This window comes from Ursus americanus, chromosome 1 (genome assembly GCF_024610735.1).
Source record: "Ursus americanus isolate L20-20 chromosome 1, mUrsAme1.1.p, whole genome shotgun sequence".
NCBI classification, from domain to species: Eukaryota; Metazoa; Chordata; class Mammalia; order Carnivora; family Ursidae; genus Ursus; species Ursus americanus.
In genome coordinates this window covers 104,164,804-104,179,185 of record NC_142127.1, presented here as the reverse complement: position 1 = coordinate 104,179,185, position 14,382 = coordinate 104,164,804, and the positions used below count along the sequence as shown (strand labels likewise).

The window sequence follows — 14,382 nt, the reverse complement described above, 5'->3', positions numbered from 1 at the left end:
AGTCTAAAGGGGCACGTGGGAGGGGCTGGTGGAAAGGCAGGAAGGGCATGAGGAGTCGGGAGAAAGGTAGAGCTTTTTGGATTGTGGTCAGGTTAATAGAGGAATTGTAGGGACACAGGAGGGGTGTCAGTTTCCTGTAACAGATTTAGAAAGCAAGGGCAGGGGAAGAAGTTGACTAAATGTCAGAAGGAACCATCGTCTTGGGCAGGCAGAGCTTAGAGGAAAGAAGGGTTCCAGAACTAACCAACTCCAAGTTGTTTCAGGGAGTGGTCTCCCCAGTAGTCGCCTATGATCTCAGCTGTGACACCCATGATCACAGCAGGTCTACCTCTGAGAGAGGAGCAAGTGATGGCCTCAATCATTTACGTTTAACCCTGGAAAGCGTTCTCTGCTATGCGTGACACGCCTCACTTATGTTTTATGATGGACGTGTCGATCCTGCCAGATTATAGGAAAAGGAGCTGGGACCCCCCCAGAGCATCCCAAACCAAACACTCTGGGCCACAAGGAAATGACACGAGGGTATCTATGATGACCTATCCCAGTCTCTACAATATTCTCAGTGTCAGTAATTCACCGACGATCAATTTCTGAACGGAGGGATAAGAACTAATCCATGTCCAAACAGTGAAGGGATCAGTAGAGAAATGGGACATCTTTTCCTGAGTGCTGGTTTGGCCGACTCAGGAAAAAGAGGGGATGAGTTTTTCTTTACGTTTAACCCTTCTATCAATGAACAAGGAGCCTGTCTGTATAGTCTGTTTCCACACAGATGATAAAACCTTTGTTTTTATGCCAAGAAAGCATCTCCGTCTTCTAGTGTCCAAGCCACTAGCAGCTCCATGGTGGAATATTAATCTGTTTATGTTGTCTTTTCTGATTAACTTCACTCTGCAATTCCTCCAGTATCACAGCCCCCTGCATGTTCCACAGCCAAAGTGAAATAATAATCATTCTCTGCTTACAGTTTTTAGGAAAGGTAGTCAGAGGGCAGTATAGAGATTGCTAGTCAGTTAGGGCCATTTCTTCCCATTACCCGTATGTGTATGAAATGTTAACTGTCCCCACTGTTCTAAATGAACTCTACTCAAGTCATCAGTTTCCGAAGGTTGTATTTTTAAAAATCTCTTTGTCCTTCTTTTATAAATGCTTATCACTAAGATACAAAACCTTTGCCCTGAAGCAAAAGTGAAAAGTGGTCTGTATTCAGTGACAATTTCAGTGTCAGCCTTCTTTTCTTTGCAAAATGTAGGTTTAAAGCACTCACAAAATCCATCTACAATTTTGTAGATTTGCATAAGAAATACGTGTGTGATCTTTTTAAGTTTTCTTAAAAAGAGGAAGCGTCCCACGAACTCAGGAAGGCATTGTGCCCACACAAATGTGCTCTGGAAAAGAGTGTTTCCAACAGCGTTGAAGGAGCCTGATGTTTCCATGGACATTGTGAAACTTCTCTATAGAAAATGCTACAGGGGGTGTGATACACGAGCCGTTAAAGCAGAAAACCAAACAACCTCCTGATTTTAGTTACACTTGGTTATCCTTAGACTTGATATTGGTCATTGGTTCGGCTTGCTGTACACAAGAACTCATAGCTCTTGTGTCTGTCTGAGGCTTCGGTTCTGGATAACAGCATGCCCTTGTTCGTCCCATCATTGTGTGTATCAGAGGACAATGTTGTGTTTTCAGTGATGACAAATTATCCAACATGTTTCTATGACCTGCTGCAGTTCAGCCTTTAGGAAGAGAAAAGTTCAAGGATCTTCGCACAGGGCTTCTCTTCTTTATGTACTCCTGTAAATTTCAACCAAAAAAATAATAAGATGATAAATTAATTAAAAAGTAATAAATGAATAAGGAATGTGTCACCCTGTGTTCTAGGTATCATTTTCCTCTACTTGACCCTAGGCTCATAGCTAATCCTTCTCTTAAATGACCTGGTATGCGAGTCAGTTGCAGATCTTCCATTGTCTCTCTGGGGCATTGGTTTGGGCCTGGGAAATGTTGAGGAATAGGGTGGTGTGACTGACAGAGCGTCTGGCTCCAGGGATGCTGTGGGCCATTTCTGTGGCACTGCATCCTCCCAAAGATCCCTCAGGAATCTTATGTTTTGGCTAAAGAGTAGCAAACGCTTTGGCGTTCTTAGCAAAGGCCCACTCTTATTTAATACTTGGGTGTGACGTTTATTAAAAATATGAGATCTTAATTACTGTAGCATATTATCCTTCTCATTAGATCTTGTATTTCCAAGTTAATATCTTTCCCTATGCAAGGAATTTATCTGCAAAAATGTCAGGGATTTTGTGGAAGGGAAGGAAGAAAGAGCTGGTCTGCTGCTAGCAACCCCTGGCTCGGCTTACACTGTGAGGGAACTTGGGGAAGAACGTAATTGCACGATAGCAAAATTCTTTAATGTTATCAGATCAGATTTGTATCCAGTTTCCATAGTGAAAATGAAAGCAATTTTGCTGGCACAAGGAAAAGTTCATTTTAAACATAAAATATCCACTGTTGTTAAAAGGTCAGAATGAATAGTCTTATATATGTGTAGTGTTGTGATTATATCCTAAATACAGCTTCTTAAAATCTCAGAATATAAATATCACATATGCTCCCATGGAATCTTTTCCCATTCCTGACATGCACTTAAGTTATTAAAAAACATTCCACAGACTAATTTGGCTTTTCCTCTAGTTTTAAATCAGACTGATATAAATGTTCTAGCCGAGCCTTTGAAATATTCTACTCAGGTTTCTAAATTATTGATTGCTATTCCTTACTCAGTGCTTCTGTGAAAGCCCGTTTTCCCTAATGGGATGGGAGTGTCTAGCTTGCCATCGTGGGGAGAAGAGAGGCCTAGTTCTCCATTTTTATGTCCATCTGTATAACCCCAGAGCTAATTCTGATTCAGGGTTTATTAGAGGCTCATGGTCTCACTAGGCAGTTGGTTTAGGATGTCATAAAAATAAGGTTGGATAATTATGTCATGACTGGTTTCATATCACTCTGCTTAACATTGTTCTGCATTATGTGATTGAATATAGAGGCAATAGCAAAAACACAGGAGCAAGACATCTAGCCTAATCCCAGACCCGCATGTGAGTTCCATGCAACTAAACGTCATATGAAAAAGGAAAAGACCTTGATGTAATGAGCACTGGGTGTTACATGCAACTGATGATTTACTGAACTCTACATCTGAAACTAGTGATACACTATATGTTAACTAATTGCATTTAAATAAAATAGGTTATTTTAAAAAAGAAAAGATCAAACCAAACATCTATAAAAGTATTTTTAAGATGAGAACTTTAAGTGTAGCTTGAGTTCTTCCTTTCAAATTCACAGAGTTGCGTGCCTGCCGCCATTTTGGTTTTTAAAGAAAAGAGAAGAAACTGTTGCTCAAAGAATCAAGTGTCTAACATGCTGGGATGATAAGTCACCAAACCCTGAATCTGAGATTCTGTTTCCTAGCTGTGGATTTGGGCAAAGAAAATTCCTGTAATAACTTGAGGGTTATAAGAGAAATGTCCAAAAACTAGTAATCATGTTTGGACCTCTGTTAATAGTATGTACTCCCTTATCTTCTCCTGTGGGTATGGTAGCACACAATTCCATGGAACAACATCTCCCTCCAAATTTCATAGAAGTTTCTAGAATATGTACCCATGATTTCTCAGACAAGTGAATACGATGTTTTGAAGTGTAATTACAGAGATGGTGCAGATGAAAATTTGATATAAATGCCCCATTTTACACCATGGTTCCTAAGAAGTTGCCTCTTATCCATTCAGAATGCAGAACTGAAAGAGAATTTCACATTCCTTAATCAACATGTGTTTTGTGTGTCCATATTTCGTGTTTCTTATTGGTTTCCCAAGAAACATGTCAGAACACTGAACAATGCATGTGGTCACTTGTTCTAACGCTTTCACATTTTTTGCATTTCTTTCTTTTAAAGCACAAGACTCTGCTGACATTATTTTCCTTATTGACGGATCAAACAACACCGGAAGTGTCCATTTTGCAGTCATTCGCGACTTCCTTGTAAATCTCCTTGAGAGACTCTCTGTCGGAGCTCAGCAGATCCGAGTGGGGGTGGTCCAGTATAGCGATGAGCCCAGAACCGTGTTCTCCTTGGACACCTACTCCACCAAGGCCCAGGTTCTGGATGCAGTGAAAGCCCTTGCGTTCACTGGTGGGGAGCTGGCCAATGTCGGCCTCGCCCTTGATTTCGTGGTGGAGAACCACTTCACCCGGGCAGGGGGCAGCCGAGTGGAGGAAGGGGTTCCCCAGGTGCTGGTCCTCATAAGCGCTGGGCCTTCTAGTGACGAAATCCGCGACGGGGTGGTAGCACTGAAGCAGGCTAGCGTGTTCTCATTTGGCCTCGGAGCCCAGGCCGCCTCCAGGGCCGAGCTTCAGCATATAGCCACCAATGACAACTTGGTGTTTACTGTCCCGGAATTCCGTAGCTTTGGGGACCTCCAGGAGCAATTACTGCCGTACATTGTTGGCGTGGCCCAAAGGCACATTGTCTTACAACCGCCAACCATTGTCACAGAAGGTACGTATGCTCTTCTCGCCCTCCGTGGGGGAGGGGGGGTTGTGTGTTGGTTTTCGTTAGAAGTAAGGCAGGCTCCTACGGAATGATTCGCCTGAGCAGAACCTGTAAGTACCCACAGCGGAGTCCTTCCGACGCGTGCTAGCTCATGGATGGGATGTCTGTGCTTGTTGCGGTGTTGGAAAAAAACACAAGATCTGTGAGTGAGTGGGGAGCTCGTGTTAACGCATGCGTTGTCAGGGAAGTGTGCTCTGAAGGTGAATTCAAGAGAGCCGTTACTCTGAGGCTATCGAGTGTCATTGTTTTGTTGACTTACGATCCAGTCATCTGAAAAATGGAGCTCAGGGGCTCATGACAATTCCAAGGAAACTGGTCCCGGACAATGGCACTGCCTCGAAGCCAGCATGGTAAGAGGTGTGCTCGTAGGTAGGGGAGGGCTGTCCCTCCCGCAGGGTCCTCTCTGTGGTGGGTATCGAGAGCCGCACTTCTGAAGGTAAGAAACAACACAGCACTGACTTGGCGGGATGTTGAGGAGACGCTGTTTGCCTGTGCCTGTCCAGTTTCTGACTAGTTCTTTGAGGGGCGAAATCATGACATACCTCCAAACGGAGGGCCTTTGGCAAAAAAGCCCAACTGGAATCATTTACAAACATAAAACAAATCCCATTACCTAACAAATATCCATGTAACAAATGTGGGAGGTGAGGATGTGTTTTCAAAATGTAAAGAAGAGTCCAGCTGTGCGTGAGGCTGTGCGGGGCAGTGAAGATCCAGGCCAACCCAGTGGTACCAAGTTACCTTAACTGGTGATCTCCTCTGTCTGCCAGAGATTACCCGTGGTATTCTGGATTATTGCTGGGCAGGGAAAACCAGACTTGATGCCCGATGCCATCCTGAAAATCCCCTTGATATTTCTAGACATCCCTCTGATTGGAATACAACCTACGAAGGTTTCTCGGGAAGCAAACAGGTAGTTTCCATAGCTTTCGTCCACACTGAGGAAAACACCACAGCCGTAGCTGGGAGACCGGCCTTTTTCCCGGGTCTTAGGGTCACCAGCTGCGCAATCCTGGGCAGGCTGCACAGCCTCCCTGGGCTCTGATTTCTTGAATTTATGGCCAAGGAGCTACCCTGGAGGAAGACGTTTCTGTTCCAGGAGACGCTTCACGGCCGCACACAGCTCTCTGCAGTTCCCCCCAGCTAGAGTGTTCGCTCCTCACTCACAGACAGCACCTTTGATCTTTGCGACTGCTTGGGGATAGTCAGCAAAGATCCTTGGCTGTCCGGTGTGAGCTGGACAGCTTGCCAAATGCCGGAGACACAGAGCTGGTGGACAAGAGACACACGGCCACCGACCCGTTACAGGATAATGGGGAGATGGTGGAAATGTAAGCCAATGGCCAGACGCAGTATGGCGAGTGTGAGAAGGTAGATAAGGGCGGCCTGGGGCTGTGAGGGGAAGAACAGGGGGTGAGAGCTTCGGACGGCTGGCCAGGGAAGGCGCATTAGAGAAGCTGCAGGATAGAAAGGGGACAGCAAAGGGACAGCGCTCCAGGTGCGGTGTCCCTGCAACATAAAGGAGCCTGGCCTCTTTCCAGAACTGTCGGAAGGCAGCAGGGCTGGAGCTCACTTGATGCACAGAAGGCTGGAGCTGAGGAACTGCCCTCCAGTGGCTCTGTTTTCTCAGTGACCTGTGTGGTGAGATCAGGCGTGGGCCAGGTTTGAGCCGAGAGCAGAGGATGAAGCGGTCGTTCTGCAGGCTGGGAGAGGAAGGTTTCCAGGAGAGCCCTGGCCGTCGTGGGCTGGTGCAGGTGACCCCTCGGGTGGGCTGTGGAGCAGGGTGAGCAGATCTGCAGTCTGGCGTGGCGGAGGCAGGGGGAGCGTGAGTGAGGGGCAGGTGGAGCCCAGGCCGAGGTGGGGGGTGGCAATCTCCAGAGACAGTAAGGGCAGGTGGGGCCTGAGAAGCAGGTGGGGAGTGGGGGCTTGGGTGGCACAGGAGGACAGGCTTTACTGGGGGCCGAGGTCCCAAGTTGCTGAGGATGCGGGGGAGTAGGGTGGAGACAAGACAGCACTGAGAAGCGACAGGAGGGGTCTGGAGGTTTGCAGATAGCAGTGTGGCAGAGCCAAGGCAATCACCCCGGTCCTGGGCTTGTGAGGTCTGGGGGGATGGGGTGTCCTGGGGGTGTGCTGGCGGTGGTCACGGGAGGTGAGCGCAGAAGCCCGCTGATCAGCAGGACTTAGGTTCACCCCCCAACGAGGGTAGTTCAACCCAGTCCCAGCAGAAGACGGCTCTGTTTGGGTTGGCATCACATGCCAGGAAGGAGGATGTCACTGACTGGGGGCGGGGGGAGGCTGCCACTCAGCTAGCTGAGGGAGTCAGCCTGGTGGTCGGGGATGATAGCAGACCTGTCTTTCTGTTCCTGTCACATACGTACATGTCACACACGTACATGTCACATATGTACACGTCACATATGTACATGCATGTACAGACACGGAATGCAGGAATCTCTGCGTTTATGGTCTCACGATCCACTTCTCCATCAGTGGTGGAGGAGGGGTGTGTGGGTGCGTGTGTCTGGGCAGGCTCGCTATCCGTGTGTGCATGAAATGTACATGTATGGTTAACTGTATACATGTCTGTACGTATGTCTTCTATGTATGTGTGGTGGGGGGGGAAGGCAGGCTCCTACAGAATCAGTGTCTTTCACACACACATGTAGCGAGAATTCCACGTCTCTGCACATCTCTGTGGAGCGTTTAAGGACTTGGAACTCATCGTCTACACCACAAGCTGCTGCTGAAGCCATGGTCCCCGCATGCCTGTCCCTGGGAGCTTTGTGTCTACGTGTGCATTTACATGTTTTCCCTTTAAGGGGAGAGTTTGGACCGGTAATAATATAGTCAGAGGTCAAGACATATAACCCACCTGACCATGTGGAGTCATGGAAGCCCCCTCACGTCCGGATAATTATCTAACGGATGGCAAGCACTCCTGCCTCAGCTTTAACCATTTATAGCCTTAGAAGTCCTGGAAGCTCTAGCAGGTGTTTGGATTGGGTGTCATGTCTGACCCAATTCTTTGTGCCCGGGGCTCAGGCTGCGTGTGTCCATGCGGCGGGTGGACCCAAGTTTATAGTCACGAGGCAGTGACCTCGTCCAGATGCTTTTGCTCTGTGGTTTATCACAGTCCCAACACGAAACTTAGCCCCTTCCCAATGCAACCCTTCTGGGCCGCTTGCTGGCTTTGACATCGATTTCCTTTGTAAGTTTTATGATGTCAAGTACTTGGTTTTCTTCTTTGCCTGAAGAACCCAGGCATGGAGAGTAGAACGGAAGGGAATGGGGAAGTCTAGGCTCTGTCAGGTTTTTGGTGGATGCTCATGACGTCACGGCTGCGAAACGAAGGGCCCTCTGAGCAGACACTGCTGCTCCTTTACTCATTTAAGCTGTGGCTTCATTCTGGACTCTCAAATCTAACCCATAGACTTCTGGCAGAAAGAGCTTCCTGGCTTTTTTACTGACAATGTGCTGAACAGATGGTTACTGAAGCTCAGTTTGTAAAAAGGACCAGGAGTGGGTGGGGGTGGGGGGTCCGGGGCCCCCTGCCACCCCAGAGGAAGGATGCAGCTAGCAGCAATGTGTGTGCTCCGACAGATTCTCCTGGGGCTCCCCCTGACTTCACACCGGCCAGAGCGAACGGGAGCACCCCCGGAGTCGAGTTAGTGGTGTAGATCATAGAGGTGAATGTGATAGGTAAGGGCGTTCTACTCACCTTGTAATGTTGCTACCTACAGTCATTGAAGTCAACAAGAGAGACATAGTTTTCCTGGTGGATGGCTCATCCTCACTGGGACTGGCCAACTTCAATGCAATCCGCGACTTCATTGCCAAAGTCATCCAGAGGCTGGAAATCGGACAGGATCTTATCCAAGTGGCAGTGGCTCAGTACGCAGACACTGTGAGGCCAGAGTTCTATTTCAATAGCTACCCCAATAAAAGGGAAGTCATTACCGCCGTGCGGAGAATGAAACCCATGGAAGGCTCGGTCCTGTACACGGGCTCCGCTCTGGACTTTGTTCGGAACAACCTGTTCACTAGTTCGGCTGGCCACCGGGCCGCCGAGGGGGTCCCTAAGCTCCTGGTGCTGATTACAGGCGGTAAGTCCCTAGATGAAATCAGCCAGCCTGCCCAGGAGCTGAAGAGAAGCAGCATCATGTCCTTTGCCGTTGGGAGCAAGGCTGCCGACCAGGCTGAGCTGGAAGAGATTGCTTTTGATTCCTCCCTGGTGTTCCTCCCCGCCGAGTTCCGAGCCGCCCCTCTGCAGGGCGTGCTGCCCGGCTTGCTGGCGCCTCTCAGGACCCTCTCCGGAACCTCTGAAGGTATGGTGGGGAGGAAGTCAGACGCTCGGCAGGGTGGTCTGCAGGCAGAGCCTTTGAGAAAAACCAAACCAAACCGAATTTTGTCTGTGCTCAGCTGAGAGACAGGTCTTACACGATGGAAACGAGAGCCGTAAACATGACTTATTCCAGGCTTCTTTTTCACCCTGAGTTGGGGATTGTGTGACTTGAATGCCACGTGATACAATTGTATGTCTTAAAATGTCATATGATAAGAATTGTATGACTTCACGTGTCATCAAGGAGAAATCATATGACGGAAACCGTAGAGCCGGGGGCCACCTGTCCTTCTAGCTTCTGGCCCAGGGGGTCACTTCTGGTTGTTACCTCTTGTCAGACCCAGGATCTGTCTCTCCTGGTGACCCCCGTCCAGCCTGCGTCTGCCACCACCAAGATGTGGCTTGGCTCTTGCTTTCCTGAGCTCACAGTCCCCACTCAGTGGCCCAGCCCCCAACAGGGCAGAAGGTTAACCCTCTCTCCTTTCTCTGAGGGATTTTCCTTCAGTCCATGAATGGGCGTGGAGATAAAAACCCAGTGGTTTCTAAAATCTTTCATTTAATATGATTATCAGTGAAAAGTTATTTTCAAAGACACAATGGTAGCCTGTGAGCTCACACACCGGATGAGTATAATTCGCCGTCCTTAACGAAGATGATTATCACGGAACAAGCTTTCCCGCCTCACAGCCTCACCACGGGACGACTGTTGGGTGCATGACCCGTACTGCATGATGCATGCTTTCTCCTCAGGCTCTCTGCTCTTCTGAAAGCCTCTCTCTCTCTTCAGACTTCTTGCTTCCTTCAGACATCCAGCCCACGCTCCCAGAGCCAAAGGCATTTGATAGGACACAGGATAAAATTCGTCGTCAGGTTGAAATTTTAGTGAGACCCCAGGGAAGAGATGGGAGATAATTTTTTTAAAGGCCTTAGTACTAAGTGTGCTGCTACAAATTCCCTAATTTGAGAACTGTTCTTTTGAGTCTTCACGTGCCTCTCCTCAGTCGAGCATGGCCAATAGTCTTTTTGCATTTTAACACGTTTCCATGATCCTATTATCTCACTCTGGAGGAATTCCCACGGGCACCCCATGGGATTATTGCCAGGCAATGCCGTGACTCCCAACGGAAGGGTGCCAAGAGAGAATGGCCAGGGGCCGTCCTAGGAATATTCAGGACGAGAACAGCACATTTGTAGTAATTTTCGTCTAGCCTTCAGGAGCTCGTGTCCTCAGGTGACTTGGGCTAACACTTCTGGTCTATCTGTAAGTGGAAATCTCTCTGCAAACGTGTAGAGGTGAACGCCGGGGGAGCCTGTCTCACCCGTGGAAGCCTGGCCGCGACCGCGGTCACTCACCTGAGCGAGGCGGAAAGGCCCAGCACGTCAGGGGAGGAAGGCTCTGCTTCAGGGATTCTGACCATTTTTGTTGGTTGCAAACACTCTAACTTTGGCACGCTCTCCCTCCACGAGCCAACTTGGCTTCGTCAACTTGGCTACCGATGTGCCCCACACCCACCCGCCACCCCTAGAGGAAAATATGCAGCCTTCTGCCATATTTTACGAGCCGGACATGCTTTGCTCACCGACTGTGTGTGTGTCCTAAATGTTGGCATGTGTGCCCGTGGTGTGGGCACACATGATGTGCCCCTTGTGGTTGTGTGTGTCTCACTTTGTTTTCTGTGCTCCACTGCAGTTCACGTAAACAAAAGGGATATCATCTTTCTTTTGGATGGATCGTCCAACGTTGGAAAGACCAATTTCCCTTATGTGCGGGACTTTGTCACGAACGTAGTTAACAGCCTTGATGTCGGAAGCGACAATATTCGTGTTGGTTTAGTGCAGTTTAGCGACACTCCGGTGACCGAGTTCTCCCTAGACACATACCAGACCAAAGCAGAGTTGCTTGCCCATCTGAGGCGGCTGCAGCCCCAGGGGGGGTCGGGCCTGAACACGGGCTCGGCCCTGAGCTATGTGCATGCCAACCACTTCACCGAAGCTGGCGGCAGCAGGAGCCGAGAACACGTGCCGCAGCTCTTGCTCCTGCTCACGGCCGGGCCGGCCGAGGACGCCTACCTGCCGGCGGCCAACGCCCTGGCGCGCGCCGGCGTGCTGACCCTGTGTGTGGGGGCTAGCCGGGCGAACAAGGCCGAGCTTGAGCAGATCGCTTTTAACCCGAGCCTGGTGTATCTCATGGATGATTTCAGCTCCCTGCCAGCTTTGCCTCAGCAGCTCATCCAGCCCCTAACCACTTATGTTAGTGGAGGTGTGGAGGAAGTGCCACTCGCCCAGCCAGGTAAAGCTCCCGGACGGCGCGGGGCTCCCTTCCCCCAACACCTCCCGGGGGGCAGGTGGCCCAGTCTGAACTCGAGAGCCTGCTGAGCTGGAGAACGAAGACTGGGCATTTGTGGTAGAAGTAGTTTGGATGGGGGCTTGAGACACTGTACCAGCAAGTTTAGAGTCTGGGACTAACGGGGGTTCGGTCATGAAAGAAAGTCTGGAAAACCCAGCTTCTGTGCCTCCCATCTTATCCCCCCTCTTTTTTGGCCCAGTGACTGGGAAGTTTCGGGAGCACGATCCCAGAGGGGTTGAGTCCCTTTCATACGGGAGAACGCATCGGGGTCATTTCAAAATGGAAATTATTTTACTGATATGATTATTTTTATGTTCAAAATCTGCTGAAGGTAGAAAATGATTATTTTTATAAACCCAACAAAGGCTGCCTCTTTATGTGATGACACAGTGATTTCCGAAGGAAGTCTGGACTGCTGCTATTACTGCAGATTAATCGGTGGTGAGATTCGGACACATGGGATCTACCAGCTTGCTGACCTCACACAGATGGGGAGCAAGACTGAGACAACCGAAACCTAATCAAAATACATCTAAAACCTCTCTGAGCTGAGAATAACGATCACGTTACATGTCGTACGTAGCCCCCTATGGGCTGCCCTCCCTGTTTTCTCTTGGCTAAGTACAGCGGATTGGGACGCACTGACTGTGACCCACAGAGTAATGATGGGCACTCTTTGGGGTCCAAGCCCATAACCTCAAAGTTAGGAAAAGATAATCCAGTTAGAGCAGATAGGTGTCAACTCAGTCGTTCTCAGGTGATTAACCCATGTCAGCCTTTGTTGCTAGAGACGGGTCAATTTTTAAGCAAAAGGACAATAAGAACCACATTTTAAATAGTTTAATTTATAACAGTTGAAAAACAGTGTTCTCCTAGAGGGATTACCTCCTGATGCAAGAATAGGACCCTCCGGGGCTTCCATTGTCTTGCTCTGTGGAAGAAGCATGATGCTAGATTGGGTAGACCGTCCAGTTCTAGTCCTTTGCAAATATGCACTGCTTTGAAATGGGACATTTTAACAACAGCTGGTGTTTCAGGCTCTGGCAGTGGGTTTTCTCCTTCCTTGCTGGTACAGTGATCATCAGACGATTGTGTGACCTCCCATTACCAAATGCTAGCGGTGCTGGGCTGAAGGCACATCGGTGCCCGTTACGTTCTCGTCCCTCACTGTGTCCTAACCTACTTTTGTTGTAGAAAGCAAGCGAGACATTCTGTTCCTCTTTGACGGCTCAGCCAATCTCGTGGGCCAGTTCCCTGCGGTCCGCGACTTCCTCTACAAGGTTATTGACGAGCTTGACGTGAAACCGGATGGGACCCGGATTGCGGTGGCTCAGTACAGCGATGATGTCAGGGTGGAGTCCCGTTTTGATGAGCACCAGAATAAGCCCGAGATCCTGAGCCTTGTGAAGAGAATGAAGATCAAGACCGGCAAAGCCCTCAATCTGGGCTACGCGCTGGACTACGCGCAGAGGTACATTTTTGTGAAGTCCGCCGGGAGCCGCATCGAGGATGGAGTGCTTCAGTTCCTGGTGCTGCTGGTGGCGGGAAGGTCGTCGGACCGTCTGGACACACCTGCACTCAACCTGAAACAGAGCGGGGTGGTGACTTTCATACTGCAGGCCAAGAACGCAGACCCTGCTGAGCTGGGGCTGATGGTGCCTTCCCCCGTCTTTATCCTGGCCGCCGAGTCGCTTCCCAAGATCGGAGACCTTCAGCCACAGATCGTCAATCTCCTAAAATCAGTGCACAACGGGGCACCGACACCAGGTATGACATAGAAATGCTGGCTGCTTGTGCAGCCCAGTTCTGTGATGCATGAGTACGGTAGGCTGCTGGCTCTTTCCTTTCCCACTTGAATTGTCCAACGGCTCTCAGGGCAAATCAGGAGAAGCAGGGTGACATTAGAATACTTCATAACTCAATATTTCGTAATTAGATGAAAAAGATTTAGACGCATCAATAGTTAAAAATCCTTTTAAAAATCCTTTAAAAAAGTTTTACTCTATGCTTATTAAAAGCCACGTACCATGGGTACGTGATAGCTAAAACAGTCTTCAGCTTCATAGTCCTCTGATGTCTTACTTTCGGTGGGTCTCACTGTGCTGTAATTCATCCACAGTTCATTCCTCAAGAAGATAAAGCATGACGAGAGGCGGGTACATTCCCACCGTAAATGCTGCCCTAAATGTCCAATGGCTGATCTTTACTACCATGACTTCGTGTTTAACCACTTTCCATGTGTTGGTGAAAATGCAGTGAAAAGAGTAATTAATTTCAAATATAACCCTCGTGATTAAACACTGAGAATTTAGAACTTCTGCATCGACTCTTTGGCCATACACTGTTGCTTTTGGGTTGTAACCCTGACATGGTCTCCATTTCCCCCTGTTGATCCACTGTGACTTGCAGCAAATCATTCGAAAGCTCCCATCTATGTCACGTGCTGATGGGTACCCGGGTCCTGCCATCCTGGCTCTCCCCCACCCAACTGTTTCCCGAGTACACCTTTGAAAGTTGACAGTGCTGCTCAAGCATCGAGAAGTTCTAAAACAGAGGGCTATCATCTATCTATCTATCTATCTATCTATCTATCTATCTATCCGTCTATCATCTATCTACCATCTATCTATCATCTATCTATCTATCTATCATCTATCTTCTATCTATCTATCTATCTATCTATCTATCTATCTATCTATCTATCTATCATCTATCTATCCATCTACCTATCTATCATCTATCTATCTATCCATCTATATTGCTGTATTCATTTTCAATTTCTGCCTTAACAAATTACCATAAGTTTAGTGGCTTAAAAGAAAATGGATTCCTTGTCTTCCAGTTTTAGAGGTCAGCCGTCCCAAACCAGTTACCCTGGGCTGAAAGCAAGGTGTCAAGCAGACTGCATTCCTCTTGAGGCCTCTCCAGGCTCATGCGTTCCCTTGCCTCGCGCGGCCCGTGCTCCTGGGCTTGGGCCCCTTCCTGCACCTGCAGCACCAGAACATCTTCTCCCTTCTCTGGCCTCTGCTTCCTCCCTTCGAGCTCTTCCTCGAACTCTCATTGTCTTCTCTCCTC

The 14,382-nt window shown here is 48.7% G+C and overlaps 1 protein-coding gene across 1 annotated transcript in view; it reads left to right on the top strand.

The window, feature by feature from the left end:
- The window catches only part of COL6A3 (collagen type VI alpha 3 chain), a 79,247-nt gene that overhangs the window by 18,152 nt on the left and 46,713 nt on the right, over window positions 1-14,382 (top strand). Inside the window, exons 5-8 of the mRNA XM_045794035.2 lie at window positions 3,962-4,564; window positions 8,359-8,943; window positions 10,651-11,250; window positions 12,502-13,074. Coding sequence (XP_045649991.2) covers window positions 3,962-4,564; window positions 8,359-8,943; window positions 10,651-11,250; window positions 12,502-13,074 — 2,361 coding nt within the window. The remainder of the gene's footprint in view (window positions 1-3,961; window positions 4,565-8,358; window positions 8,944-10,650; window positions 11,251-12,501; window positions 13,075-14,382) is intronic.